We start from the raw sequence: 27,609 nt of genomic DNA on the forward strand, positions 1-27,609 counted from the left end.
CTGTGGTCATACAGGATTGGGAAGAATACGACCTTGAAATAAAACGTCAACTATCCGATGTTGGCACATACAGACGTCTCAGTGGAAACCCCATCCCTGACTTCAAGAGGCAGGTTGACTTGATTTTACAACAAGGACTCAATTCCAAATGGCTCACCAAAGAGCAATTTAATTTTCTCAGTGTACAATTTCCGGTTTGTCCGATTATTTACACCCTCCCCAAGATACATAAATCCAGTACAAACCCACCGGGCCGACCCATAATTTCCGCTCGTTCATCATTATTGCAACCACTGGCAATCTTCCTAGACCATCAGCTCCAACCTTTAGTGACCTCCAGTAGCACGTATATCCGAGACACATCGGATTTCATTGATAAAGCACTTCAAGTGAACATCACCGGTACAGTGAAACTGGCAACCATGGACGTATGCTCTTTATATACGGTTATCCCCCACAACGATGGTCTGTCTGTCTTGCGGAGATTGCTTGATCTAAGGGCACAATTGGAACCACCAACAGAGTTCTTGGTTCAGTTGGCACACCTTATCCTTACATGCAATCATTTTATGTATAACAACACCTACTACGTCCAAATTTCCGGGACCGCTATGGGCTCTAACTTAGCCCCTTCATACGCGGGACTTTATATGTACGATTATGAGTTGTCACACATCTTACCAAAATACTCGGAATCCATCGTCTTCTACAAACGATATATAGACGACGTGTTTGTGATATGGGACGGTCCCTCTGAAGGCTTTGACTCCATGGTCTCCGACCTAAACAACTTGGAAAGCCCAATTAAATTCACCCATACAATAGACACTCATAGTGTCAACTTTCTTGATATTAAAGTATCCTTACATAACAACAAAATTGAAGTATGTCTATTCCGGAAAGAGACTGACCGGAACACATTATTGGTTACCACAAGCCAACATCCCCCTGCATTAAAGGAAAATTTGCCCATATCGCAATACATGAGGGTTATCAGAAACAACTCCAATCAGATAACCATGGAGCAACAAATACAAGAAATGACCACAAGATTTACTGAGAGAGGATATGCAACCATTACTCTTAAACGTTGTCTCCAAAAGGCCAGAAAAAACATCTGTAGGAAATAGACATCGGCCAACCAAGACACCAGACCTAAAACCGATCAAAGGATGATCTACGTAAATACTTTCAATCATACATCAAAGGCTATTCATGGAAGCATCAAGAGACATTGGCCGATAGTGGCTTCTGATCCCGCATTGAAACTACAGCATCAGAGGGCACCCATGTTAGCTTACAAAAAAGGCCCTAACCTGAAACAAATATTAATGTGGCCTACCCTCAATTACAATGCCGAACAGAAAACCACTTGGCTCTACACGAAACGTCCAGGTTGTTTCAAGTGTGCGGGCTGTACAACTTGCAGCAGTATGGTCCAAGGCCCCACTTTTCCACACCCCCATTCAGGAAGAGCCATCAAGATACGATATCGCTTACATTGCCAGATGGACCATGTCATTTACCTTTTAAACTGCCCATGTGGGCTGGCATATGTAGGGATGACGACGCGGAAGTTTCGTGAGAGGATGGCCAACCATCGAAACTCCATCCGAACAGCAATCGAATCAGGAAAGGCCGAACTTCCAATTCCCAGACACTTCCTTGCCGTAGGGCACCAAATAGCCATACTTCGGTGCCGTCTAATAGATTGTGTTCCCCCCCCACCCAGGGGAGGTGACCGTGGACTACTCCTCAGAAAGTCTGAATGTAGATGGATACACCAATTGGGAACCCTGTCCCCACGCGGACTTAATGAAAATAACCCCTTAGCCATTTTTCTCAAGACACCTTAATCACCATTCTGTTGTTGTCCGCTTGAGCCCCCTCTCTGGGACATTAACCTTATGTCAGTATGTCATTGGCTGTATATATTGCATTTAATGTTTTCATGCATGCTTCATTTAGCATGTGACCCATTCACCAACCTACTGTGCGGTGGCCACCCACTAATGTGGGATACCTGTTACCATCCATTAGCTTCATAATTTGAGTTTGACCAGTCCAACACCATTGGGTTATATCTATGTGACCGATCGTTCGACACTTTTCCTGACGAGATCCTATATGCAACCCCACGACCATTATGCCTTTATTAATAATGTCATAAATGTAGATCTCCACTAAAATTATGTATATCCCAAAAAATATATATAAAAATTTAATTTTTTTTTTTTTTTAAAAGTAAAAAAGCATAAAATAATTTTTACAAAAAATGTTTTCTATATAATGATCTTTCATTATTAATATTGCCACTTATGCCCATTAAATATAAATTCAGATAGTGGGGTATGACCATATTGTATTGTTTGTCAGATTCCCGGTCAGGCTTTACCTTATTTTTAGCAGGCTTAATATCAGTGTATTCTTTTTCCCCTTATTAAGACTGTAATATAGATACTGCATATGTCAGCCAGGTGGCGCTAGTAAGCTATGCGTTCCACCTGCGGTCCATCTAGCGGCCATTTTTTTCTTTATTTGACACGATAATGCTAACTCTCCACTACTGCAGTGTAGAATACACTTGAGCTGACACGCTATCTGTCAGCTAGCTGCCTGCTCGTTCTACAGCTCTATATAGCTCCGAGCCTCAACACATTGCCGATATTTCCGGCCAATGTGCGGCTCATTGATGCGTTCCACCGGGGTCACTTCCGGGTTACGCACTTCCGGTTTTACCGGAAGTGCATAGACGCATCACGCTGATTTGAAAATCGGCGCCAAAACAACCCCCTTTATCGATAACTCATTTAGGTATATAAGCCTGGCCCAGACAGCACTGGAGTGTAGCTGTCTCCTGATCCTCCAGGGCTGAGGTATTGGCTATATTGAAACGCTGATGATCCATCTTAAAAGTATGTTATCTTCATTTAACTTATTTGCTGTATTCACCCTGGATGTTTTTTGCTCCATTGGTGTTTGAGCATTTCATCTGGATGATATTTATTGTATGTTAATGTTGCATTCTAGGCTCCTTGAGGAAGGTCCGTATGTGGACCGAAACGTCGGGGCAATAATGGAAATGTCTTTTCTGGAATAAACTATTTATATTATTGTTACCAACACCAGTGACTTTATTCAATTGCTATATTGAGGCGAGTGTTCAATTCCCCCCCAAAAAGGGAGGGATCCTTTGGATTAGATTTGGGGCACGTGTTGATCCACGTCTAACCCCCTTTGAACACCCCTGAAGTTACTACATTGACAGTGAAAGTGCGGTCCTCTTTGCTTCTACATATGGGATGTTATTGATTTCCACAAATCTTATACATCTCCTGACCTGTCACCCACAAATCATCAGACCCAACTACAAGGATCCGGACACACCTTTACCCTGGTGCCTGTCACACATTAAAGTGTCCAACGACTACACATATTGTGATAAAAAAACATCTGTCACAAACCATCACATTCAAGAGGAATGGCTGCCGGTGGATTGGGTTTTCTTGATGACAACCTACTTAATCAAGCTGAGACTGGAATAGTTTCGCTTACCGACGATGACGCGGATAAAGTGTTATTTGATCAAATAGACTTTGACGTCCTTCCAACCGAGTCCCCGATTGATCTATATGAGCGTCTATTGAAACTCAGAAAAAGAGAAACAGATCTCTCACTTCACGGCCACTTTCTTTCGGAGTACCACAGAAAAAAATATATACCTAGGGGATTTAGGGTACCCAACATCCCCACACTAGGCCGCAATAATCCAACGTTTTGTAGCCGGTGGTGCGGGGTGCTTAATAAATGTTCCCTTGACTTAATGCTCCTGGTAGTCGAAGAAGTTGGAACTGAATTAAGAAAGGTCAAGAAAACCATAGAGGACTTTGGCGTTGAACATCTAGCTACCATCAAAAGTGAAAAATCCTGTAATCTTATTGACAAACTTCGAATACAGGTAGATAATTATAAAAGGGAACTGGTATCGTTCAAAAGAAATAAATTGGCGGTAGTGACAGCAGACTATCAGAACCACACCGTCTACAGGTGGCTCTCTGGAGATTCCAATACTAGACGCCCCCAACGACCATACCGGAATAAGAGACAACCCAGAAATCCCTATAATCTTCACACAGGTTCGTCAACGTCTGCATCCGATACTGACCAGTCCAGCGCTACACATGATTTTTTAGGCGAAGGCACAAGCAAAACTACTCAGCCACCAAAACCCAGAAGAGGGAGAGGCGCAGGCCTCATCCAAGAAGTGGTCGATTTAGGCAAACGCAATCGAAAACCAATTCAGAATTAGTTTTCAATTTGTCTATAAAGACACTATCCACTGACATGATATCGTTACTCAGTAGGGGCCTATCTTTTGTTCCCACCCATCCGCATGACTCCTTCTTAGCCTCTGTCGATTTATTTAAGTTCAGTCGAAAGCTTAGACTACATGAGCAATTTAAGGATATGCCTGCCAGTGAACCTGCTAAGACCTTTCGTCCACCGTCCACATATGACCCTGTATCAACCAACGCAAGTATAAAAACGTTTTCAAGACTGCTGGAACAAGAAATAGCGAATGCTCCAACAAAACCTAATTTTGACAACCTTACACCAGGTGAGAGAAAAGCCCTTATAGATTTAAAACTCGATGCCAGCATAGTTGTCCGCCAAGCGGATAAAGGGGGTGCTGTGGTCATACAGGATTGGGAAGAATACGACCTTGAAATAAAACGTCAACTATCCGATGTTGGCACATACAGACGTCTCAGTGGAAACCCCATCCCTGACTTCAAGAGGCAGGTTGACTTGATTTTACAACAAGGACTCAATTCCAAATGGCTCACCAAAGAGCAATTTAATTTTCTCAGTGTACAATTTCCGGTTTGTCCGATTATTTACACCCTCCCCAAGATACATAAATCCAGTACAAACCCACCGGGCCGACCCATAATTTCCGCTCGTTCATCATTATTGCAACCACTGGCAATCTTCCTAGACCATCAGCTCCAACCTTTAGTGACCTCCAGTAGCACGTATATCCGAGACACATCGGATTTCATTGATAAAGCACTTCAAGTGAACATCACCGGTACAGTGAAACTGGCAACCATGGACGTATGCTCTTTATATACGGTTATCCCCCACAGGATTTTTCAGGATTTTTTAATTTTATTTTATTATATAATTTTCTCTTAAATAATAATAAAAATAATAATAATAATAATAATAATAATAATAATAATAAAAAAAATCTGACTTATTCTTGGTATTAGGAGGATAAGTGACAATAAATATAATAGGGAAGACAACTTGCAAAGCTAGAGGCAGAGCGCAGGTATAGGGCAAACACTATTTTTCACCTTCATCCGCGTTTGTAAATAAAAGTTATTTTATTTGTAATAACTTGTGCTTACTCCTTCATTTGGTTGTGGCATTATGATATAGATATTCCCCTGTTGTGTTGGTAGCCCTGACAAAGTTGGAAAACAAAGTTTATAACCTCTTAGTTTTTATAATGTTATGTGCTTTGTATACTTGGTCTAAAAAAAAATTGCACCTTATTACTAAGTCAGAATTCACTTTTGATTTCTGGCATTTTTGGTAAAATTTCCATTACCAATAAAATGTTTTTTAGTAATGAGAATGTGCAATTTTTTTAACACATACGAGTGTGCAGATTTGTGTTAAAAAGGGGGATTTTTGTAAGAACTTACCGTTCAAATCACTTTCTCTGAGTCCATCCTTGTGACACAGCAAACCTTGGGATGTAGGAGTTCGCAGGAGCAAGGCACCTATGCTAACTTCTTTGAGAGGCAGGCTCCTCCCCTCTGCATCCCAGCATTCCTCAGTTCAACTTCTAAAGCACACTAGGATACATTACTCAGTATAACACCTGAACATATTAATATGCACAATCAAATAAGAACCATATATCATGACAAATCACATGAAATGGTATAAACTTACTGAGCATAAGGGAGGGATCGCTGTGTCACCAGGATGGACTCAGAAAAAGGGATTCAAATGGCAAGTTCTTACAGAAATCCCCTTTTCTCGGTCGTCCATCCTGGTGACACAGCTAACATGGGACGTATAAGATGTATAAGAGCCGGTCCTTTGGGAGGGAATGCTCAGGTCTGCAGTTCTCATGATTGCTCGCCCAAATGAAGCGTCCTCATGGAACCCGTAGAATTTGGTAAAGGTGTGAACAGTATGGCACAGCCCAAGAGGAAGCAACTGACCTGGTGGTATGGGCATTAATCCTGGAGGAAATCGGTCTGCCTACCTTAGTGTATACAAAGGCAATCACCGACCTTAACCATCTAGCAATGGTCTGCTTAGAAGCAGGCCACCCTCTCTTATGCACGTCATATAGTACCAATAGCAATCAGTTTGATAAAATCCTTTACTCTGTCCACATAAATGCGTAGAGCACGAACCACGTCCAATTCTTTAGCTTGTCCCTGTTTCTCGCCTTCTCTGGAGGACAAGACACCGGGAGCGCAATCTCCTGATTTAAATGTAAATGTCATACTACCTTAGGTAGAAACTTTAGCACTGTTCAGAGAACAGCCCTGTCATCATGAAAAAACTGAAACGGGGACATGCAAGACAGGGCCCCCAATTCTGAAACCCGCCTAGCCGAGGCTATAGCTAACAGAAATGTAAGTTTCCAAGAAAGATATTTAAGACCAGCCGACCTTAAAGGCTCAAATGGCGGTTTCTGTAGAACCGACAACACCAGAGACAGATCCCAAGGTGCCACCAGCTACCTATATGGAGGTTTAAGTCTCATAACTCCCTGTAATAAGGTCTGTACAGTACTTCTGGCAACAGAGCCACTCTTTTCTGAAAGGATATGGATAAAGCGAACAGCTGTACCTTTAAAGACTGCAGGCTAAGCCCATCTGAAAAACCATCTTGTAGAAACTCCAAATTTTTAGTGACCTTTAACCTAGAGGTGTGTACCTTCTGACGTTCACACCACCTGATATAGATTTTCCAAACCCTATGATAATTTGCTGCCGACACAGGTTTCCGAGCCCCGAGTATGGTTTGGATAACAGCATCTGAAAAACCTTTCTTCCTCAATAAGGAGGTTTCAAAAACCAGGCCGTCAAATTGACATGAACTACTGTAGGTCCTGGTGTAGAACACTCAGCTCTGTGAAATCCTCCTTCTGCTCTGCACAGTGTGTACAGAAAAGGCTCCAGAACAGAGTGCAGGAAGAGACCAAGTCTCTGCTTCAGCGGGGAGGGAAGCCTTTTGGCGCCTTTCCCCTTCAGCCGCTCTTACCAAGTGCTTCTCCTTACTTCCAGTGTCTCCCCTCAGTCTGGGACCACTTGGAAGTATCCAGCCGCGTTGGTCTCCTGTAATAGGCATCAATTCCCTGAGTATTTCTGACTTTAAGCCCAGTAAAATAGCGGCACCATAGCGGGGGGTCCGTCCCCCAAGATCACCCCCTAAGCAGGGAGCCGGTTCAGGACTCACCCCAGGGCCCAGGAAACCTCCCTTTATGGAGGTTAAAGCGCTGTGCAGAGAAGGCAAACAGTGTTTCTCTGCACACAGAGTGCTGACATAACACACTTCTGTCAGCCTCTGCTGTGCTTTCAGTGTAAAGAAACTTACTCTGGAAGTTTCACACTGTAGCCTGAAACGAACTAAAAGAATATAAAAAAAAACAAAAACCCCTAGCTACTCTAAAGAACAGCTGCAGTCCGCAGCCAGTCAGCATAGCACCCACTCCACCTAAAATGAACTGAGGAATGCTGGAATCCAGAAGTGAGGAGCCTGCCTCTCAAAGAAGTTCGCATAGGTGCCTTGCTCCTGCGGACCCTCCTACATCCCATGGTTAGCTGTGTCACCAGGATGGATGACAGAGAAAAAAGCGTGGAATTCCCCCTTCCAAGCAAAACCAGCTCCAGGCTCATTGAGCTGGTCCTTGCTACCCAAATACGGGGAAAAAAATACTTGTGGTTCCCTGTATTTAAGAAACCAGCACCCGGCTCTTGGACCAGCACCAGCCAGCGTTGTCATACCACAGCCGGGGGGCACTTTTTACACAAGGTCTCCCGGCCGAAACAGGATGAACGCGGCTGGTCAGCCCTGGACAGGGTACCTGGGGGAGTGGGCACCCCTCAATCAAGGGTTTCCCCCCTGCAGGCTTTACCCCTCCAGGGATGATGCCCGGGGCTGTACCCGACCCCCCTCAGCTGTGGGGGCCGGGGTGATAATTAGTATGAAAATTAGAATTAAAAAAAACTTGCTTTTAACAGGAGAACTACAAGTCCCAGAAGGCTACCCCGCATGCTGGAACTTGGTAAACCACAAGTCCCTGTATGTGGGTCATTAATGGACAACCATAGATTTGTAGTTCACCAGTAAAAAGAATAGTACAATAAATACACAGACACATAGGATAGCACAGCTTTACTATCACCCCTTTTACACCAAACATTCACATTCTTAAATGTTTCATGTTGTTATTTCATTCCTTTTTAAATTAGCTTTTGGAAAATTTGATTCAGAACATTTTTAAATAATTGCTGGGGTTGCCTGGATGTGTCTACAAAGATTTCTCAAAAAAAAAATAAAAAATAAATGGTCATTCTCAACACAACTAAATGCCTGATCGCGAAAAACTGGAAGAGCCCTACAGCTCCTTCCAAATCTACCATAATCAGTGCGGTTTGGTCCACCTACAAGGTGGAAAAGATTACCGCATTCTTACATGATTCCACCCCTTCTTTTATTAAAACCTGGTCCCCATGGACAACCTACTTTCAATCTGAACCCCCGTTGACATATCTATAATGTTCTGGATTATCTTTCCTTGAAGCTCACTTGGAGATTGCCGGCTTCCCTTCCCCACCTCCCTCCCCCATCTTCCCCTTTCTTCTTGCTTCTCTCACTCCCCCTTTTACTTCTCCCACGTATACTCCTCCTGGCCCTACCTCAGGTTCCCTCCCCCCCCCCCATCTCCCTTTTCCCCTTATTGCCCATCCCCCCCTCCTTCCTAACCATGATCAACCTTTAGGTCTTTATACGCAAAGAAGTGTATTTAGCTTCTGATAAAAATGTATCTCTTCAGACCTCTCTCAAATTTCAACCAGCACCCAGTGATATGTAATCTCTGTGTCTGTTATATTGGTTGTAATGTTAGTGTGATTATTGATTTGAAAAACTCAATAAAATTTTTTTTCAAAAAATAATAAAAATAAATGGTCGAGATAGGGAAGTGTATACCGCTTTTGAATGGAGTTAAGCGTTGCATATACAGTACTATGTTCCAACTTCAGGGTGTTTTGAGGGTCGCCTAGCGATTGAGATGAAATTTTGCACAACCTAATTTTTTTGTTGATCGGAACAGGATTAGGGGGTGGGAGCAGCAAAATTGTATCTTTTGGGATATTTCCTATTGCTAAGGGCCATCCTAATATTATTATATATAATCAAAGTGGTGTTCTCAGAAGAGATTAATATGCATCACATATCTTATACACCATATTATTATTTAGGAACTAGGAGTACAACCAGATAGACTTACTATTCTAAGCTAATAAATAAATATTTACCCATTTTCTCCTTTGCCAACTTCCAGGGCTACAGAGATGCTGGCTCAATAGCACTCAGTCATGTATATTTATCATCGCCAATTAAGGTTATTACTTGTTTTTGAGGTTTATCCAACACTCTGTGCCATTCCCTTATTTTTCTTACATTTCTTTTAGTTAAAGGGAAAGACATACCATGCTTCCAATGATGAAGAGAATGATAAAAATACGTCCCAAGGTAGTGTGAGCTGTGATGTCTCCATAGCCAGCGGTTGAGAACGTCACCATCAACAGGTAAATACTCTCAAAGTAATCCATGTGGTGGACATTGTTTTCTAGCCAAGGGTCTCCAGAGTTCTCCAGCTAATAAAATAGCATTACAAGTACAGTAAGTACACAGCATTTACAAAATGCACACTCTTAACAAAGTCTCAGAGTAGACTACTGCAATAACATTATGTTACTCATTTTATCTATGTGTCGGTCCTTTTGTTTGACATGTGGTTTCCTAATTACCTATGCCGCAAGAGTATAGAAAATGCTAATTATTCCCCATAATACACTATGCTTTTTGTACCAGGACAGACATACAGTATATTGAAATATTCTTATTTTCCAGGACATTTCTGATACTCCAGTGTGTAAGTTACACAGGGGCTGCATAGCAGCCCAACTCTGCCAAAGGGAAGTCCAATAACACTGAATGTACCTTGAAATGCTGCTTCAAATTGTGGCATACAATAAGCTCGCCAGGAATCAGCTGGGTGTAATGGGTCTCCAAGGCCACAGCAGGCAAAGTTCTTTGATGGGACGAATAACGCCAAGTGGAAGCCACTGGTGGACTGCAGAAAGTCGCTGATACCTCCACTGCACATAAGATTACAGTAAACCCTACTCCTACACTCCTGTTACTCAAATTATTGAGGAGATGATTGCAAACAGAAGTATGGAGGAAACAGGGCTGTGGAAGGCCCTCGCTTGCATTACCTTCAAACCCATTAAGCTCTGGCTGAAAACACACCTCACGCAGGTCTATCTTGTTTCTGAACCACACTCCTAACCTTCTGTAGGCTGTTCTATCTTTTTACAGCTACAGTACACTTACTTTACATGTGGTTTCTTCTTACAATTACAACCCATTGACCAACAATGCTGTGATCATACAGCCCACCAAACCCATCTTACCCTTGCACTCTGGTTCAACAAGAAAGAGGACATGATATGAAACTGCCAATAATGGGGACATGATATGTAACTGGCCCTACTGTGGTCATGATATGTAACTAGCACTACTGGGGACATGATATGTAACTGCCACTACTGAGGACATGATATGTAACTGGCACTACTGAGGACATGATATGTAACTGGCACTACTGGGGACAGGATATGTAACTGGCACTACTGGGGACAGGATATGTAACTGGCACTACTGGGGACAGGATATGTAACTGGCACTACTGGGGACATGATATGTAACTGGCACTACTGAGGACATGATATGTAACTGGCACTACTGGGGACATGATATGTAACTAGCAATACCGGGGACATGATATGTAACTGGCACTACTGGGGACACGATATGTAATATGGCACTACTGGGGACATGATATAACTGGTATATGTGCCATAAAATGATTGCTTGGCATTCAAATTTAGTGCCTGAGATAGTACCTAAACCTTGTTTCCTGTTTTGAAACCTTGTTTCATGCACAAATAAAAATATATTAGTGTGTATTTTATGTGTTTATACAACATAAATGCATTTTGTGTTCAACATGGTCCCGTCCTCAAGATACCCCATTGAAATACAAAAATATTCAGAAATATGGAATAATTCATTATCCAAAGTGCTTCTGGTCCCGAGCATTTTGGATAAGGGAACACTGCATTTGTAACCCTTAGAACCTGATGTTCATCATCCAGAACACCACTGATATATTTATTTAAATAAATAAATCCTCTATAGTGCTAAGTGACTCCAACAGCTGAAGGTTGCTCAATATATTCCTATTTTTAGAATTATGTTTAACTAGTAAAGAGTACATTAAACATTAAATTCCTTTTCTTTTTTTCAATGTTTCATGGTCCTTCCAGTGGCTCAAGCTTTCATTACATAAATACTTGAAATAAAATGTAAGGGAAATATGCACTGAAAGAAAGTATTTCAAAGAAAAGGAACAACTGGTGAGTATAATCTGGCAGACCTTACAATAGAATTGTCAGGAAGGGCATATACCAGCCCTCAGTTGCGGACCCTTTGCTGTCCTGTTTGCCTGGGAACTAGGCTTCACCAATAACAGCCACGTTCGAAGAGGTAGATTAATTCCACCTCAACCTCGATGCCGCCTGGTCTTATGGAATAGGAGGCTGCTACAGGAGGCAGGGTACCGCAAGAGACATGCACCTTCTCTACTGAGTAATAAATGTAACAATACACCAGATGGAACCGTAACTAATAATATCAAAAGAGACAGAGTGAGAGCAACAATTCAATAAGATGGTACCTAGGTAATCAGACAATAATAAATGCAACAATGCAAGAAGATGACACCAGAAAAGTAAACCAAAGCTAACAGCTCCTGACTTATCTGAGAGATAGAATGAAGCAGACCACAGATTGACAAGCAGGCTGGAAAGCAGTGGCTGGGACCAGGAACACGCTGACCGAGGCACAAACAAAGCTGACACACAGGACGCTGGATACAAGGTGCTGGGACCGGGAACACTCTGGAGCAGGAACCCTGACACACAGAACTGCACTAAAGCTGTGTACACACGGTGCAATTGGGTCGCTGATCGATTTTGCCTTAAAATCGTTCAGCAATATATTGCTCAGTGTACCGTTTTTATCAGTGACCAGCAATTTTGACTAAAAATTTACAGCTATTCTGTATCATTCTGTCTCTACCTCATTTTGACTAGAAATCGCTTGTCACTGGTGCACCAGAGACCAGCAATTTTTAGCCATAATGGGAGGAGCATGCTCCTGCGACCAGTGACCATGAAGGACTGGCAGCAGGAGCGTGCTCCCGGCGATTTATCTCCCACAGCACATTAAATCACTGGCAATTTGGTTGCTCAGCGCCCATATTGCCAGCAATATGTGCTGAAATTGCCCCCGTGTGTGCACAGCTTTAGAACTATAGCTGACAGGGTCTGCATGCTGAAAGCATAGCTCTATAACCTAGCATGCAGCCACACCCAAGACCAGGGTATGCACGAACACAAGGCAAGGTGGATCAGCAAAACCCAGGGGACTGATACAGTAAACAAGTACAAAACGCACGCAGAACATATTAACTGCAGATTTACACCGGCCCGCTGGAGGAATAAGAATGCAACCAAGCAAAACAATGGTGGCGGTGATGGAGGGCGGAGAGGGGGTGTTTAGAAGGGCGTTGGCAGGGAATTCGAATATTAAGCAATATATACTACAAACTATTTATGCATTTAAGAGACTGTGGAGATAGAACATGTATTCCGAACACCACAGGGTGGAGGAGTCAGCAAATTACAAGACATCCAACCGATTGTATAATAACTAAAAAAAAAGGTATTCATATATTTACTTCCCACAATTCTGTGAACAAAACCTGAGCTTTCTTTGCACAAAAGGTCACACCCGCTGAAGCACTGCACGTTGTTCTTATACACATTACTTCTCTTATGCATTTGGAAATGATTTGTTTGTAAGTGACATGACCTTTCCTAGACACAATTGGAAGAACAAACAATTATTCTGTAGTCCTAAATAAAAATATAGTGTGTGCTCTGGCAACATTGAAATATGGTGTGTCTTTTTGGTATTTATAGTGTCCCAGAGTTTTATATACAATACAAATGTGTCCACATATATCTGTGTCCACATATATCTAGCCTCCTTTCATGTTAAACATCCCTACTATTTACTTTACGCCAAGGCGCGCATGGTAGTATTGAGCATCTTTGTGTGCAACTTTTTTTGGTACTTATGTAATATCTGGGCTCCCGTTTTTCTTATGAGACCGCGTCCCCTCGCCACGCTTCGGGCACGGTGGCTCGCTGCACTCGCCACACTATATAAAATCTACTCCATGCGTAGTTGGATAGTAGGGGTATGAAAAAATGGGGTGCATTTAACATGGGAGCCCAGATAATACATAAGTACCCTTTTTTTTTATTAAAATGTGTCTTACTCACAAAAAAATGCAAATGGAATGCATACACTGCTTCTGCTGATTAAAATGATATGCACATGCTTATATTCCGCATGTGACCGCAGCTGTATCTGCTTACAAAATGCTATGCCACAGTATTTTCCAGTTCAACTTTCTAATAGTATTGTACACCAGGGATACAAGACTATTTAATGCTCCAGGATCAAAATTTACCAATGGTTCTAGATTAGTCAATTATTGAAATGTCGACTCAATTGAATTGTCCATTGAAGTGTCTATAAGTGTTCCTTGAACTGCCTAATTCATTGTCTAAATAGCAAGTAATGAGGAAGAATAGCATGGAAGAAAGAGAAAGGGAAGGAAGCCCTTGTATTGTAGTACTCCCTTCCTCCAGGGTGTTACATATTATCGAAGGAGAAGAAATGTGACCAAATTGGTTTACAATTACATTTTCAATTTAGGCTATTATAGATGGAACCGGGCTCACAGTGTAGCCACCTGATCTTTTTAAATTTAAGCTCCTTTAAAATTATACCATGAACTTTGATTTGTCTATGGTAGTAGGAAAGCACCTCACAAATAACACAAAATCTGGTCATTCTGATAAACTCAAGCCTTGGGTGTTTTTTTGGCAATATGACATGCCTATGTTGTCCTGATCATACGTCTGCAGTGTTTGCACCATAGTCTAAGAGCTCTGGTTGCTTAATTTAAAGCAATCCCTATATATAGGTACAATTTTAAGTAGTTTTTCCTTATCTTTCTTTCTATGTGGTCTTTAACAAGCACCAAGGATCACGTGAAAGTGCAGTACTGCTAGTGGGTTGTAGTCATAGGGTCGACATTTACAATGTTGAAAGCTATTGGGGGGATTTACGAAGATCAAATGGTTATGATTGCACCTATTCCTACCCAATCAATGTCAAATACTAAATTAGCTTCAGATAATTTACTATCTGCCGAATTCGGCTGATTTGACGTATTTATATATGGCAAGCTCAGCCGAATTCTGGTGTACAAAATAAAAACACCATCGATAGAACTCGGCTGTATATGGTCATGATTTCTATGGTGGTGTGCTCATTTCCTCTTCACACTAGTCCCATCAGTATCTTAAGAAGACATTCATGAGTGAGAACATTCATGTTCCTCTAGTTGTGCTTAAAACTGGTGACTTAGGGGGTTATTTTGGTTCACTCTGACAAAATCCTTCTTAGATGGACAAAACCATGTGCACTGCAGGGGGGCAGATGTTACTTGTGCAGAGAGAATTAGATTTGGGTGACTTATTTTGGTTCTGTGCAGGGTAAATACTGGCTGCTTTATTTTTACACTGCAATATAGATTTCACTTTGAAGGATTGGCGAGCCTCTGCTACAAGCTAAGCCCTTGCATACTTTTGCACTTCAAAAAAAAAAAAAACACACTACTAACCTGAGGACAAGGGAAAAGCAAAACTGTTAAATGAGTTCTTCCCATCAGTATTTACTAAGGGAGAGCAGACTTTGGAACGAACATTTACCACAAACGTGACAAATAAGCCAGATCTTATTGTGGATTTCACGCCGAAGGAAATAGTACTGAGGCTAAGCAAACTCAAAACAAATAAATCACCAGGGCCAGATGGGATTCATCCGAGGGTATTAATGGAATTAAAGGATGAACTAGCTACCCCCCTACATTATATCTTTAGCAAGTCACTATAATCAGGTATAGTACCAAAAGATTGGAGAATAGCAGAGGTAGTGCCAATATTCAAAAAAGGAAAAAAGGAAGATCCCGCTAATTACAGACCCGTTAGTTTAACATCAATTGTGGGTAAACTATTTGAAGGATTTTTAAGGGATGTATCCAGGAATATTCAGACCATCAGTCTACTCAGTACTAACCAACATAGGTTCGTGAAAAATCGTTCATGCCAAACTAATCTACTAGGGTTCTATGAAGAGGTTAGCAAAAATCTCGATAATGGAAATGCTGTAGATGTGATTTTCCTAGATTTCGCTAAAGCATTTGATACGGTCCCACACAAGAGATTGATTAATAAAATGGAGAACCTAGGATTGGGTGAAAATATCTGCAGATGGGTAGGGAATTGGCTATGTAATAGAGAACAAAGAGTGGTTGTGAATGGTGCCGTATCAGATACGATACCGGTACTAAGTGGAGTGCCCCAGGGTTCGGTTTTGGGGCCCATTCTATTTAACATTTTTATTAACGCAGCAAGGGTTACTCAGCAATGTATCCATCTTTGCGGACGATACAAAACTTAGCAAAGTCATCAAATCATCAGAAGATGTCACCATGCTTCAAAATTATCTTGCAATTCTAGATTAATGGGCAAAAAAATGGAAGATGAAGTTCAATGTAGATAAATGTAAGGTTATGCATCTTGGGAGACACAACCAGTGTGCAAGTTACAACCTTAGCGGAGAGTAACTGGGTAATTCCATACTAGAAAAGGATCTAGGAGTCCAAATAGACAGCAAACTGGGATGTAGTGCCCATTGTAATGTAGCTACAAAAAAGGCCAACAAAATTCTGGCATGTATTAAGAGGGGAATGGAAACTAGGGACTCAAGGATAATTATGCCACTGTATAAGGCATTGGTGAGACCTCACCTCGAGTACGGAGTGCAGTTCTGGGCCCCACACTATAAAAAGTACATCATAGAATTAGAAAAAATCCAAAGGCGAGCAACAAAGCTTATTAGGGGAATGGAGAATTTAAGCTACGAGGAGATTAAGCAAGCTGGGACTATTTACACTAGAGAAGAGACGTTTAAGGGGGGACATGCTCAACATGTACAAATATATCAAGGGCCAATATAAGGAACTGTCACACACCCTCTTTTCTACTAGAAAGGAATCTAGGACACGAGGACATGAGTATAGATTAGAAGAAAAAAGATTTCATTCAGCTACAGAACAGTCAAACTCTGGAACTCTCTTCCCAGAGAGGTGGTAACGGCTGGCTCATTAAATACGTTCAAGGCAAAGTTGGACAAACATTTACTGGATAAAAACATCCATGGGTACAAATAAGAAATATATTCTGTCTGTAAAATATCAGAACCTACCAAATCAGCAATGGATATCTATACCAGGTTGAACTAGATGGACGCAAGTCTTTTTTCAGCCTTACCTACTATGTATATATATGTAACCTATCCAGTAACAGAAAGGAAAAGACACTTGGAATAAGCAGCATATACCATCGTGGCTTGGGGTGCTAATACCGGTTTTTACCTATCTAGAATAAAACTTAACCATTGCAAGGGCAGCCACAGAGTATTTGAGGAGAATAATGGAATCCTCTGCAATGGAAGTTCTCCTGTTCAAGATGGAGGAGGTTACAAAACGTGTGATTTTCTTTTGTTTTTAAAGTATGTAAGCTCCCCTTGGTAGAGTTACTGTAGCTGCAAACATTTGTATTAATAAGTTGACAAAAGCAGTGCGTTTTACATATAGCGACAGGTCAGATTTGATAGAGTACACAATTGAAATGTACAGGAGAGGAACATATTTGAAGACAGTTCATCGATCTGAGAAGATGGCATATTTACCAGGTGAATAAATCCTGCTGAAGTCAGCCAGCAGCTGAGGGAAACAGCGAGGAGGTTGGAGAGTTTGATGGCAGAGCTGTCAGGGAGAGAGAGATGGATCATACTCTATATCTGTCACTGTGCTCGCGCGATCACCACACGTAAATTACAAATCTTCAGATTCATCTCTTTTCAGAGATTTATATGGAAAATTATTTGCTACTGTACACATAGAGGAGGAATAATATTAGACTTGCGTCGTAAAGAATTTTCTGCCTTATTAAACTATATGACATTTCCTGAGATTAGACACAGAATGAGGGCATTTTACTGCAATTAGGCTCATAAACTCCTTATTTAACAGTAACTAGTGTAATGATTCATTTTCAGACAGCAGAGGGCACTGTGCTCTTGTATGACAGTACAGTAGTACAAGACAGTACTGTTCACAGAACCTCCACTGACTCTGCGTGCCTTATGTACAAGACATACTATGCTGTATGTTGAAATTAATATTGCAAGGGACAGAGAAGATCATGGAAAGAGCAGCTATTTCTGTTCTTTTAATTTTTTAGGGTTAATATCAGGGCCGTAACTAGGTGTGTGAAAGCCGTGCCTTGCCCACAGCGCATTTGGACTGTTGGCACATACGCTGGCACACACTCTAAGGCCATGTCAGTGCTGGAGATCAGGTTTGTGTCTAGATCCACTTCCGTTTTGTGGGTAGGATGTGACGTTAGGTGAGGGTGGAAGTCGTTAGATGTCCTCACAGCGGGTTTTTTATCTTGTTTGTATTTTACATAGGTGTACTGTAGGATATTTTATTACAGCTGGATTGTACACTTGCTTTGCTTGCCACAGATTTAGATTCCCCTCCAGGTATACAGTACGTGGTCCCATTGCATGATTGGAAATCTCACAATACAGAAGTGGTTATTGCCGCAACCTGCCACGACAGTGCATTGCCTCTGCACTGCCCTGTGTTTCCCCGTCGCCTGCCGAGTAGAGCCCCGAGCATAGGACACATAGGGGAAGCGCCGAGCTGATACTGATCAGTGCTCCCCCCTGTGTCCTAGACTCAGCGCTCTGTTCAGCAGGTGGCACTGTGAATAACTGAGTACTCAGAGCCACCAGTGCCTGGGAAATAGTGCAGCGCGGAGGGGACATCACTGCCTATGGATATTGCCGGTGCCCAGGCAGGGGGGGGACACACGCTCCGTTGATCAAACGCCCCCCTGGCCGCTGTACAGGAGGGGGAGGTGGGTTGCTGGCGATTCGCGGCGTTCCGGGGGTATAGGAGGCAGCCGGTGCCACTCGCCTCACCTGCTGCACACTGACGCCCTCCAGTGGCCAGCGCTCCAAGCCAAATGCCTAGACCTGCCTAGTGGTGGTGCCGGCCCTGCCTAGGGAGAGCAGCAGTAATAATAAGTAGGCACTGGTATGTGACCCAACACAGGGGGCGGGGGGAGGAGATATGATAGCGCTGACACAAGGGAAGGGGTCATGGCTGACACTGAGGGATGCTACTTCTGTGGGCTTAGCGAGCCTTGCTGAAATCAGGCCCATTGTCGCTTGTGATAGAGGATAGAGCTTTAACGGAAGCATTCCAGTTTCATACAAATCCAACAGAAAGATTTTTTCTTTAGTTAATGTCTATGCAAATTGCATTATGCACTGTACTGTGATCCAGCTGTGTAACCTGCTTATGTGATAATTAATTCTCAACTTCTGAAAGGAAATTGAGAGGAAAGAGAGACCTGTACTCAGCTTAGATACCTACCTGCAAATTAACCTCACATGATACTTACCCCAAGTCTCACATGAAGTTCCTAGCCTTTGAGGTGGAATTTACAGTATTTTTTTTTTTTTAATCAATAAACGCCCTAGTGGCAAATGAACCAAACCTTGGGCAAGATTCATTAAAGCAAAAAGCAAGTACTTCTGTTGGAACAAACCCTGTTACCATGTAATGTAAATACATTTATATTGTTTCTCTGCAGGGTAAATATGGTCTGCTTTTACAGACAGACAGATGTTAGACAGCTTTATTTTAACACTGCAATTTACAGATGGAGCCGCCATCATTATTGCCACCAGGCCCCACCATCCGTGAGAAGGGGTACACGCCCTGTTCAGATGGAGCTCCCTGCTGCTGTCCGCCGCCTCCCCGCACCACACTTAACCCTGCCCTTCTCGCTGAAATGGAGACGGGCAGGGTTCCCGTCCCCTGCCGCCCGAAAACTGGGATGCGCGTGCATGTGAGAGGACCGCACGTCCCTGTCAGATGGTGCCACGGATTGCCAGCGGCGACATTCTGCCGATCCCTGGCAACTGGCTGAGAGTCTGTAGATTTCAGTTTCAACACATCTCACCCAAATCTAATTCTATCTTCACATATAACATCTGCCCCAACTGCAGTGCAGTGGGGGGTGTGGGGAGTATGAACTGACCTCTCAGCTATAGTTCTTTTACACAAATACTTTCTGAAAGGCAGCTTCCTGCTTGCACATGCACTAAGAAAGCTATACTCCGCCTCTAACCCCGCCCCTATCGCTAAGTATTACCCTCAAATATTCTACACCTATCTGTTCATCCTGTCATCTAGCCTATGGGATTAAGGTTTGTCCTGTACAAGTAGGTGCCCTGTATGTTCATAGTAGACAAGCCCTAAATATACAGATTTGGCCAATTACATCTAAGCTCCTTGCTCATTGAAAAGCTCTTCTAGTTGTGGCATGGCATGGCATGACTTATTTGCAAATTGATGCAAATTGGAAGCACAAGCAGTTTATGCTGATTTAAACTACTGGCATGTGGCATACCTATATTCTGTGTGCAAAAGCTTATGTATCTGCATACAAAATACGGTACTTATGTAATATCTGGGCTCCCGTTTTTCTTATGAGACCGCGTGCGCTCACCATGCTTCGGGCACGGTGGCTCGCCACACTATATAACATCAACTCCATGCGTTGTTGGATAGTAGGGGTATGAAAAAAATGGGGTGCATTTAACATGGGAGCCCAGATATTACATAAGTACCCAAAATACTATATTCCAGTAAAACACTGGAACATAGCATTTTGTATGCAGATGTATACCCGCAGTGAGGACACAGCGGGGTAGATGTATTAGTGCGCCGCTATAACACTTCCTGCTTCGCTTCATTAACGAGTTGAAGCAGGAAGGAACATCGACAAGATGCTGAAGCAGGGAAGCACAAACCCCCGCTCTGGCGATGTCCCATTAGGGAGACAGCACATCAGCTCACACTGATGCGCCATCTCCTCCCCCACCCCTCTGGCCGGCTGGATTGGGCATGCGCGGAATCTCGCTACCCAGGCCAGATCTCCAGCGCAGGCCAAAGCCAGCAGCATGGACAGCGCTGTCCTTGCTGGGGAGATATGGCTTTGCCACCCTGTTGCTGGTTAGCGGATAGTGGCAAGAGTGTGAAATGGTCAGCAATGCTGACCATTCATACAGATGGAGCCCCTCTCATTCACTGCCTCACACGTACCCATGTCCAAGTCACTCGGCGGCTGGGTGGTGGGATCCTGCCCCTCTCCTCTTCAGGGAGACGGGCAGGGTTGGGGGGGGGGGGTGTGGACTGATGGGGACCGCCGGCAAGGACAGACGGGGAGCTTTGTCGGAACGAGGCGCGCGAGTGGCTTGTGCGCACGTGCCCCCTTCCAATGGATGGTGGGGCCTGGTGGCTGGCGCAAGCATGAGGCCGGCTCCATCTGTACAGTATGCCCCAGAGTGAAGCAGTTCTCTTTCATGTACTGTAGTGCATAATGGTGTAGACAGAAGCTGCTGTGTTATGCAGTATTTGCATTGATTTACCTACAACACACTCAAGGGTGCGCCTGGCTTTGGGAAACTCAGCACTCAATACACACCATGCACTTGCACTGAATGGTGTGTATAAATAAGGCCTCCTTTCCCCTTCTTGAACCCCCCGGCTTGCCTGGTGAGACCTCCGGAGATGGCAGTACTGGCCACACTACTCAACCTCTACATTGCTTCAAGGGAAATGTGAACTTTGTTTATGACAATTTATACTTTATAGTCTCCAATCCTGGGCCCCCACTGGAGTTTCCCCAGACCCCCTGATGGCTGCCCTGCCTGCAACAAAAACAGATTGTAATTGTTTTATAATCTAACATTTTTTAAACTGACACTTATGGTACCTTAACTTAAAAAAAGTATTTTTGACATCACTGAAAATTGGACTACGATATAAGGTCCCAGTAATGTCAGCATTTAAACTTGTAATCAAGTAGCTTGATTAACTGGAAAGTATGTACTGTACCCTTGTGTTTCCCTCTCCGTGAGACTGACAGTGACTGGCACATTGCTGACAGCTCATCATTGGTTGATAGACATTGTAAACAGTCTGCTCACAGTGCATTGTTACCAGTATCTCCCATAGTTCCCCCCATCCAAATCAGACTTTACCTCGTTGTAGTTATTTTGAGCAACTGTAAAATTTTTGGAAGCTCCAATAGTCTCAATGCCCGGAGGAACCGCAGTCCTAGGGGAGAAGAATAATGTTACCAGTTTACCTTTTAAATAATAACTAAGCATAATAAAAAAAAATCAGGGATTACCGATTTAAACTTGATATGTTCTTTATGCTTGGTATATATGTGAAAAATCAGAGGATAAGCCAATGAAAAGAACAAATAACTTCATGGGCATTTCAAGTGTTACATCCTCTTCTCATTGAATTACGATTAGAAATCCATTGAAGTAAAATTGGCAGCAGCTGTGGGCCTACAATATTATTTCCAAGATGTGTTCCATACTGCACATGTAATCATGCCAGTGAACATGCATAATGTACTTTTCTAGCACTCTCCTTGAGTATCTCCCATGATTAACTATGGCATATGGACTTTATCGGTAAATTTTAGGGCATGATGATGATGCAATCAGGGAAGCTTTACAACACTGCTGTATTCAGCGGTACTTGTGTAATATCACGGCGCCCCCGATTTCCATCGCAGGGCATTGTACAACCACAAAATCGCGTCGCATCACATGCGATATGAACCCAGATGCCTGATTCCTATGTTAAATGCCCCCCCGACCCGATTTTAGATTGTACACCCACCCTAATGGGTAATGACTATGTTAAATGCCCCCATTGTTAACGCCACCCCACTATCAACGCGAACCCGAAGCGTTGCGAGCACAGCGAGGGGCGGTGGTACGCATCCTCCGACCTTTTCATACCCCCACTATCCACGTCGGTGTGGAGTTGAGAATAGAAAGTGTGGCGAGCGCAGCGAGCCACCGAGCCCGACGAGTGCAGCGAGCCCCGCGAGGGGACGCATAATACTTGTGAAGTAATGCGCGTCTGCTCACCACACTATATAAAATCAACTCAACGCCGACGTGGATTGTGGGGTATGAAAAGGTCGGAGGACGCGTACTGCTGCCCGTCGTTGCGCTCGCCACGCTTTGGGTTGGCGTTGATAGTGGGGTGGCGTTAACAATGGGTGAGCATTTAACATAGTCATTACCCACAAAGGGTGGGGATACAATTAAAAATCGGGTCTGGGTGGGCATTTAACATGGAAATCGCGTTGCTTCGCATCGCATGCCATTATAATGGCATGAAATGCAACACAATATTAAAATTCTACACTCATCCCGGGGAAAGCCTCAAATCGGGTCCCATCGCATACCTTAATTAGTGGTATGCGATGCGACGCGATGGGCGCCGTGATAATACACAAGTACCAATTCATCTCACAAGTCTTGATGGGATGTACCGGCATTAGGGAACTTGGAATGCCAATGCAGAATCCTAATACATGGGTAGTAAGTATTCTAACAAATGGGCAGATGTATTAAGCCTTAACAACAGATAAATGCAAGGGTGATGATAAACAGCCAGCCAATCAGCTCCTTACAGACTTTTTTTAAACACAGGCTGTAACATGGCAGTTAGCAGGTGATTGGCTGGATGTTTATCTCTCTTTATCACCCTTGCATTTATCTCTTGTTAAAGCTTAATACATCTGCCCCTAATTGTCTTATCCGATCCCCCCTAGTGTTTAACCCTAAATGCACCCACCTGCATTTAGGTATGGTCTAATTTGCCCAGAGTATCACTATAACCCTGCCCATTATGCTGCCCCTTTGATGCTAGGCATAGGATAATTCACTGGGCTGGCTGGAATGATAAATCTTTTGTGCCTTTACCAAAAATATATATCTAAAAAAAAATCATGTGAAAACTGAAACAACCTACCAAGCCAGTTTTTTCTTAAATAGATTGAAATAAACACAGGGGTGATGGTGAAGAAATCCACAATCGAAGTCAGGTCCAGCCAGAACCAAAGTTTATCAGCAGCAGCAATAAACTGCAAGACATAAAATATATTCCCTATCATATCACACAGCGTTACGCATGAGTCACCATTGCTGCACTTTTCTTTTTTTTTTTTGCAATTAAGATTTATATTGATTTTGGTTATTTAATGATAACACATTTTGCAAGAATGCAGTCAATATAAAATTAATTTTCAAAATGTCCAATCAATTTTCAAGCTGCGTAAAATACTGAAAGTTTGTAATTACGTTCTCCGATTTTTTTTATACAGCAATAAAGAAAACATTTCACGAACATGCATCAGTCTTTTAGAAGCTCATTTAAAAATGAGCTGTGCGTGGTATCTGCACAGGGAAAGAACAATATGAGGAGCTATGATGATTATTATAAGCGGTACAGTATCCTGCCATTAAATGGAAAGTTCTTCTTTTATGCTTGGAATGCAGATAAGCAGAGTTATATATGTGTCTTTTCAGAATTGAATTTTATCAGTATACATTTTTGTTGCTAAATATCATAAGGTATTTATGTCTTGCACATTCAGCTGCTCGGCTATAGTAATAACCTCACCATGATTCAGTCATTTCCTAAGAAAATAAAAAATAGGTGTTAAATCACTTAATGTAAATTGCATGAAACCAGTAGGACTGATAATGTGCTATGGTCTTGGACAAGCTTTTGGCCCCGTTTTGTTGTAAAAGTTGAGCATCAGGATTGAATTGGCATTGAAAACCATTCAATTTAAAAATTAGATTTTTTATTATATAAGCAAAATCGAATAGAAAAAAAGACCAAATCAAACAGTGTGTATGGGGCATTAGGTTTGGGTGACATATTGTTTCTGTGCAGGGTAAATACTGACTACTTTAATTTTACACTGCAATTTAGATTTCAATTTAAACGCACCCAAATCTAACTCTCTCTGCACATGTTACATTTGACCCACCTGCAGTGCACATGGTTTTGTCCATTAGAGTATTCAACTCTGAATCAGGGCCATAGCCAATTCTGGTATATTAACTTTGATTTAGTATAGCCTACAAACTACATTACAAAAATATTAAAAGTCCATTTAATTTTTAACGTAAGTTCCATACAATTAATATGAAAGAAATGGATGAATATTAAAATAATAATATTATTATTATTATTATTATTATATTTATAAGGCGCCACAAGTGTTTCGCAGCGCCGTACAAAGGAACAATACAGGGAGACAAAACTTGGCATAACATTGAATAAATACCAAAAATACAGTACAAATAAAGAGCACCACAGTTCAATACACATTACAGCTTAAATGTAAGTAGTGAGGACTCAATCAACATACAACTAGAGGCTTGAGGCCAATGATGGAGATGAGTATGCAGACGAAGATGGTCACTGAGTGTTTGAGTATAGGATAGCTGTGAGTGAAATGTGAAGAGAAGTGGGCTTTGACAACAGGAGGGAAGAGGGCCCTGCTCGGAGGAGCTTACAATCTAGTAGGAAGGGGAGACAGATTACATGAGGTGCAAGCAAGGGGGTGGTGGTTAGATAGCAGGATGTAAACAGGCAAGGGGTCGAAGAACCAGCTGGTTTATTTAGTGGAAGGGTACGCTTTGATAAATAGGTGAGTTTTCAGTGCCCGTTTGAAGCTTTGCAAGGTCCGGAAGAGTCTAATGGAGCGAGGGAGTGCGTTCCACTGAAGGGGTGCAGCACGGGCAAAGTCCTGTACTCTGATCACTGCTTCCCATGCTAGAGTGGAGGAGAGACGACAGTCGTCAGCCGACCGTAGAGGGCGGGAGGGTGTATGAATGGAGATGAAGTTAGAGATATATGGAGCAATGGAATTAGAGATGGCCCTGTATGTGAGTGTGAGGTGTTTGAAGAGGATTCTGTAGGGGAATGGAAGCCAGTGCAGATTTTGTTGAAGGGGAGTAGCAGAATTAGAGCGGCGGGAGAGGAAGATAAGCCTGGCTGCAGCATTGAAGACAGATTGGAAAGGAGCTAGTTGGCATTGTGCGAGGCCGGTGAGGAGAGCATTACAGTAGTCAAGCCGTGAGATGACCAATGAGTGGATGATCAGCTTAGTTGCACTCTGTGAGAGAATAATAATAATAATAATAATAATAATAATAATAATAATAATAATAATAATAATAGTTGTACTCACCCGCAACACAAAGTAAAAGGCAAAGAATGTGTTAAACCCAAGATCAACCATAAGTAAGACACTTTCAGAATAGTCACAGAACTCTGAAGGGCTGGAGACAGATACACAGTATTATTAACAGTAAGGTACATCTACACCACAATCAGTAAATAACACCATATTTTACTATCACAATAATACAAACCATATGTATATGTTATACCCAGCTAGATTTAAAATAAATTCTAATCGAATAAGAAAAGCATCTGGTGCTATTCAGACTCATAAATGTGAGAAAATACAACTTGAGATGTCTTATATTGCAAATATATGTGTGATACAGCATAGAAGAAACCATTATCTACACAGTATCATCATTCATGTCAGGGTGTGAGATATTTTCCTCATTCATATCCATTCATATTTGGCGGCCGTATTTACGGCTGACAAATACACATAAAGCAACAATATCGCAATATCAGATGCATGCAATGCTTACCGGTGTTAAAAAAATTTTTTATTTTAAATACACGGCATGGGGTCATAGACTCATTTAACCGGTACTGGTTTTTAGAAATTCAGGGGTACAAAAAAAAAAAAGTGAGGTTCCACAGTATTTCTAAAACCAGCACCAGGCCCTTGGGCTGGTCCTGGTTCCCAAAATATGGGGCACAAAATTAATCGGGGTCCTACATATTTTGGGAACCAGTACTAGACCATGAGCCTGGTCCTGGTTCTAGAAATATGAGGGGATTGGAATCCAATTTCTTGTCCTCCTGACTTTCTAAAACCAGGACTGGTACAATGAGCCAGTGGGCTGGTTATAGCCTGGCCGGGGGAACCCTACGCAGGTTTTTTTTTTTTTTATTATTAATTAAATTTCTTTTTTTTTTTTACACTGATAAGTCTGCATGGATCTGACAGCAAAACTCATCGCAAAGAGATGCTCTACTATAGGACACTATGGGAAATACGCAATGTGGGATCACGGCTGTCGATCCCCGCCGACAGCCGTGATCCAGGCCCGTTTGTGGTCAGATGGACCGCATAACGACAGATGGGATTCAATGTCCCACCTGCCGATGGGCGCAAAGGGGGCGTGGCCTCGAAAATGGACGTGGATTGTCGATCTGCGGCCCAGATAACGACAATCCACGGCTGTTATCAGCAGAACGGGCTCGACAGCTTCTGAAGTCGGGCCGGTTCTGTCGTGATCCCGCATCAATGCTGTCGTTAATGACAGCATTGAATAGGGAGCCGCTGCGATTTCCCACGTCGGAAATAGCTGGCGGCACATTGCATACCCCCTATAACTTTATTAAAACGGTCCGCAACGGAACATATTTTCTAAATTCCCTTAGGTGGTCTATTTAATAAGCTTTGGAGAGAGGAAAAAAGTAGCAACCAATCAGCTCTTACTTTTTTTCAATCACAGCCTTTAACATACTGTAGCAGGTAGGTGCTGATTGGCTGGTACTTTATCTTTCTCCAATTCCTAGTACATAGACCCCTAAAGACTGATTGGCTGTGGTTCAAAGAATAAACAGTGTCTAGGTTGACATGCACAAGGTTGACACAAGCAAAAGGTCGACAAGGAAAAGGGCAACACATAAAAAAGGTTGACATGAGTTTTTTTTATCAATGTCAACACCTGAGCATATGGACCCCAATTAGTGTAGCACATACTCTCACATGGCTTGCGTCACACACCAGGCTTCGGGTCTGGTGCCTCGCTGCAGTCGGCACACTTTACCATCCATGTGGCAAGTCCTGACACTTACCATCCAACCATGTGTATGAAAAAGTCCAAAAGGCGGCAAAAAACCCCCCAAAAATTGTGAGAAATTCACGTTGACCTTTGCATGTG

At 42.5% G+C, this 27,609-nt stretch overlaps 1 protein-coding gene across 3 annotated transcripts in view; it reads right to left on the reverse strand.

Annotated features, from left to right (window-relative positions):
- The window catches only part of KCNU1 (potassium calcium-activated channel subfamily U member 1), a 212,969-nt gene that overhangs the window by 173,218 nt on the left and 12,142 nt on the right, over positions 1 to 27,609 (reverse strand). For 2 of the 3 annotated variants that reach the window (XM_083184483.1, XM_083184485.1), the window contains exons 4-8: positions 25,764 to 25,854; positions 23,528 to 23,639; positions 21,724 to 21,799; positions 17,287 to 17,362; positions 9,753 to 9,920 (exon numbers count right to left, since the gene is read on the reverse strand). In XM_083184483.1, the coding sequence (XP_083040609.1) occupies positions 9,753 to 9,920; positions 17,287 to 17,362; positions 21,724 to 21,799; positions 23,528 to 23,639; positions 25,764 to 25,854 (523 nt within the window). The remainder of the gene's footprint in view (positions 1 to 9,752; positions 9,921 to 17,286; positions 17,363 to 21,723; positions 21,800 to 23,527; positions 23,640 to 25,763; positions 25,855 to 27,609) is intronic. The other variant, XM_083184484.1, reaches the window with a different exon arrangement.

The sequence above is a fragment of the Crinia signifera genome, chromosome 4 (genome assembly GCF_055691185.1).
Source record: "Crinia signifera chromosome 4, ASM5569118v1, whole genome shotgun sequence".
Taxonomy (NCBI): Eukaryota; Metazoa; Chordata; class Amphibia; order Anura; family Myobatrachidae; genus Crinia; species Crinia signifera.